Genomic DNA, 4,378 nt, shown 5'->3' on the forward strand with positions numbered 1-4,378 from the left:
TGTGAGCGCTAGACCCTGATGGTCATTTTACTTGTTGATCTGAAGTCAACTAATGGCTCCAAACGATGAATGATATGCATGAGCCCCTGAAGGATCCTTATGAATAAAATAGTGTTGTGCATATTAGTCTAAATCTTAATGATTGATTGTGCATTTGGTAATAATAACAATAAGTTTGCAGAATTGTAACCATGAAGCAACTTGTTGTTGCGTGTCTCGCTGGATGTTGAGACTAACCCTTCATATTGAAGAAAAATATGTAGTATTCATGCCACTACATTAATCTAAGTTCAAAGCTCACTGCATAAAACCCCGATCTGTAATGTGCGTAAGATTTCCAAAATAAATCACCACAATAGCATACATTGGCCACAACTGGATGATTGTGGTTGGGGATTTTATCTGTATGCTTTTAGAACATCTCGGCATTAGGGGGAGGATTGCCTATATAATGTAATGCCTCAATATTCTATTAAACGCACAAAAGCCAAATTGAACCTGTTGTTCGGTGTGTACTCCTGTGTATATGGAGTCTGCCAGAAATCGTTGAGGAGTAACCATATTGGTTTGAATGCTTCTACCTGATGTAGATGTGGATATACCCGGGATTAATATCGTATCCACATTTGACTTATTGGTATTTGATCTATTCTCGGGGACGCCTGCGAATATGATCCATCAGCCTTAGTCAAAGCATATGTTCTGATTGCAGATTCACGTGGTCTGTGATAACTCTCCTCCGATTAATTCACCCTGATGGTGATTTGCCTCACGAAGAGGTTCATCTTGATGATGAAATTCCTAGCAATGCGCGCAATATCATTGTGCTGGGAATACGGAACAATGAATCTTTCGTTTTGAGAAATAACGGAGATCATTATTAAATGTGGGAGACAAATATGTCGACACCTATATTGCCTCTCTAGATTGCAAAATGGATCCAAAACAAAGTCCTAGGCATGAGTGCTTTAAGCTCTCTTATCGGGTCATTGATAAATGCAATCGAGGCTGAACCAATAATCGCAAAATGAAAGTCGCGAGCTTGAAGTTTGGACATTTATGGGCACTACTGAAATAATGTGTGGTGAATGCGATGGTTCAAGTGATCTTGTGAGAGATCCATCCCACATATGTGTTGAATAAACACAGTTCCGCTATGTAATATATCTGGCAAATGGTATGAATTAAATTATGCAGTTAATAGGATTCTGAAGATCCGTCATGAGATCCTAGGAGGACCCATATCTTTGATTTATAAATATGCAACATATAAATCTCGTACCGAATAATACATTCCTGACGAATGAACACTCCCCTATGTAGAGATAATATCTCCTAGATGAGATTATAGTTCCTTGATGGAACTTTTCCAGAAGAAATAAAGTCTGTGTTAAACACCAAAGTTTGATAATCCCTATAAAGGGATAAAGACCCATATAGACCCGAAAAGGAATAAGGTGAGGTACCAAAGGACTTGAAGTTCACAGAATAAGCACATGTGCATTCCATGAGTTTTACTCATGGTAATTTTCACTAGATGTGGAATTACGGTATCCTCTAAAGCCACGATGGCAGAAACCTATAAGGTTTAGGTGTTACTGGCAAAAATATCCCCATTGTGCCAGAATGACAGACTATAATGATATATCTGATCGATGAAAAATCCCTAATGGATTACGACCTTTGATGGACTCTTGTTACACCATTATAGATGTTGCAAAGGATGAACGCCTAGAGCGATGTGTCATATTTAGAATATGTACTATTGCAACTATATTATCCCCTAAGTCCTATTGAAGGACATGTTATTTGCTTTGCACAACTATGTATAAAATTGTGGTGTAAGATAGAAAATGATAGCACCCCAACCTCATCCATCCTCGTTATTTCTGACGAACAATGAGACATATCTTGAAGAATATGCTTGAGTTATTAGGGATAACGACTTTGACAGATGTCATCGTCAGGGGGAGCAAATGCTTATATTGATCACAATCGTGAGACAATAAATGTCATATTCTATGCCCTGAAGGCGTGAGCTTGATGATCAATATGTGAACCTTTATGGAACTTTCTATCAAATATATAGATCTAGTCGATTGAACACCATCAGTCAAAGTGGCTTATTTATATTGATACGTGCACTTACCTTGTATATCCTAGAAGTGAGTAGAGGTAAAGTTCCTGGAATAGTCCTTGCAAAGATATGCAATTTGTTTGCTAAATCTTTATGTGCATATACTTCCAGAAGAAGATGTTTTGCTTTATTGATACGGTTTTGCAAGGATCAGGGGGAGCACATTTCTAAAGTTAGCCCTTGTAGAAGATTCAATAGAATCTAGATCCTAGAGGATCGAAATCTGTCCCGATGACAGCTGTTGTACTCTTTTTCCCTTGGTGAGTTTTCTTAAAGTTTCTCACATGAGGTTTTTAACGAGGCAACAAAGTGCAAATGAAATTTGTATCACCATGCACTCTTTCTCCACATTTTTCCCACTGGGTTTTTTGGAGTTTTAACGAGGCATGTGTTGATCGCGGTATTCGCCCAAGGGGGAGTGTTAAGTAACCCTAGTTAGGGTTATGTGGGCAAATACCTGCTTTGCCCCTGAGGGGTCTCACATCTCTATATAAGGAACCTGTACACCCCCTCATAATACAGAGAAGAGAAAGAGGCCAGAGGCCCAACCTTATATCCAGTGTCTCGTGTGTTTCCTCTGTCGTGCTTATGGGAAGGGAGACGGGTCATCTACAGCTTCTTGCGTCTCTACTGCTGACGGGAGGGAAGGGAGCGGATCTGGTGATCCGTGGTAACGTAGTTCTCAAAACCGCCATCGATCACCGCCACCAACAGGTAAACCCACTACGACACTGCCGGCCGACCAAACACCTGAGCCCCTTTCCGCCTCGCTCGCTCGTTCGCTCAGTCGCTCTCGTGTCGTCGTCTGGGTCCCGATCTCGTCTCACGGCCGGCGCCACCATGGCGGCGTCCAGGGTCTCGGCATGTCGGAGGTGGAGGCCAACGCCGGTGGCAGGGGCAAGGAGCAGGACCGATTCCTGCCTATCGCCAACATCGGGCGCATCATGCGCCGCGCGGTGCCGGAGAACGGAAAGATCGCTAGGGACGCCAGGGAGTCCATCCAGGAGTGCGTCTCCGAGTTCATCAGCTTCATCACCAGCGAGTAAAGTCCCCCTTCCCTTATCTCCTCGTCCGCCTTCCAATTGTCTCAAACTCTGATGCTCCCACCCCTTGGCCTCGCATGCCGACTCGTTGTCCGTTGATTTTTCATCTCTGCAGGGCGAGTGACAAGTGCGTCAAGGAGAGGCGAAAGACCATCAACGGCGACGACATCATCTGGTCCTTGGGTACGCTCGGCTTCGAGGAATACGTTGAGCCCCTCAAGATCTACCTCAACAATTACCAGGAGGTATCATTCCAGTTATCCACCTCTAATCCTGTTTACTGGGTGTATATTCGTTCATTATATTATGTGCGCGTTTAGGAGACAAATTTAGATTTATGCCATTCTAAAGCGTTGTCTTATTTGGAACATAAAATTTATGTTTCAAAGTTATCATTTCCTTCAGAATCATTTTTCTCCTATGCTGATGGGTTGTTTTTTATCTTCACAATGGACAACGAATATTGAATGTTTATTATCCTTGATTGATGGCATTGAAGACAGAGGTAATCTATGCATATCGTTGTGTGTTGGTCATCTATTGTCTTTCTGTACCATGATTGACTGAATTATGCACTTTTTTCCAACATCTTGTAGGGTGACACAAAGGGTTCAAAGTCTTCTGATCAGAATGGAAAGAAACAGATGCTACTCAATGGTGAACTTGGATCATCGGTAATATTTACTTTCTGGTTGCAAAACTGCCACCAAATAACCCTCTTCCTAATCTGTTACTTCACATCTCTTCTTTGTAAAATGCACGGCGCTTTCTTTATGCATCTTCTATTTCAGTTAGGGTAGTGCTTCATGTCCTAATAGCATAACTGGGTTCTCCACATGCCTCAGCACTTGTCATGACGAGGCATAAGATATTAGTTAGTTGCATGAAGAAGCTTTCTTGTCTCACATCAGTATTCCTTGTGTATTATACCTAATCGGCACATATCTATTTGATGGTTCTTCTGTTGCACAGCATCTGGTACGGCACAAAGACGAGAAATGTTAATTTTTAGAAACCTGATCATTAGCAACTGTATTTACAAACTAGAATCATCTGGTGAGCTTCAGGAAGAAACTTAAATTGATACTACTAGTCAGGACTTCTGTTTGATAACCAGCAGTAGGGGTACTTGCTTAGCATAGAGCAGTTCAATATGAGTTTGAGTTTTTATTGATTCTTGAGGTCTGCCATATTTGGA

General features: G+C 41.7%; 1 protein-coding gene across 1 annotated transcript; it reads left to right on the forward strand.

Moving 5' to 3' along the window:
- The first annotated feature begins 3,000 nt into the window (after positions 1 to 3,000).
- Positions 3,001 to 3,980, forward strand: LOC109941795 (nuclear transcription factor Y subunit B-4). The gene is made up of 5 exons (XM_020543014.1): positions 3,001 to 3,179; positions 3,296 to 3,425; positions 3,680 to 3,685; positions 3,777 to 3,854; positions 3,972 to 3,980. Exons 1-5 carry the CDS (start codon positions 3,001 to 3,003, stop codon positions 3,978 to 3,980), a joined length of 402 nt encoding a protein of 133 aa, XP_020398603.1.
- The last annotated feature ends 398 nt before the right edge of the window (positions 3,981 to 4,378 follow it).

Source organism: Zea mays, chromosome 8 (genome assembly GCF_902167145.1).
Source record: "Zea mays cultivar B73 chromosome 8, Zm-B73-REFERENCE-NAM-5.0, whole genome shotgun sequence".
NCBI classification, from domain to species: domain Eukaryota; kingdom Viridiplantae; phylum Streptophyta; class Magnoliopsida; order Poales; family Poaceae; genus Zea; species Zea mays.

Excerpts from the sequence above, each read along its gene's own strand:
- LOC109941795 (XM_020543014.1), top strand. The coding sequence starts at position 3,001 with ATGTCGGAGGTGGAGGCCAACGCCGGTGGCAGGGGCAAGGAGCAGGAC. Across the intron at positions 3,180-3,295 it reads ATCAGCTTCATCACCAGCGA|GGCGAGTGACAAGTGCGTCA; the intron begins GTAAAGTCCCCC and ends TCATCTCTGCAG.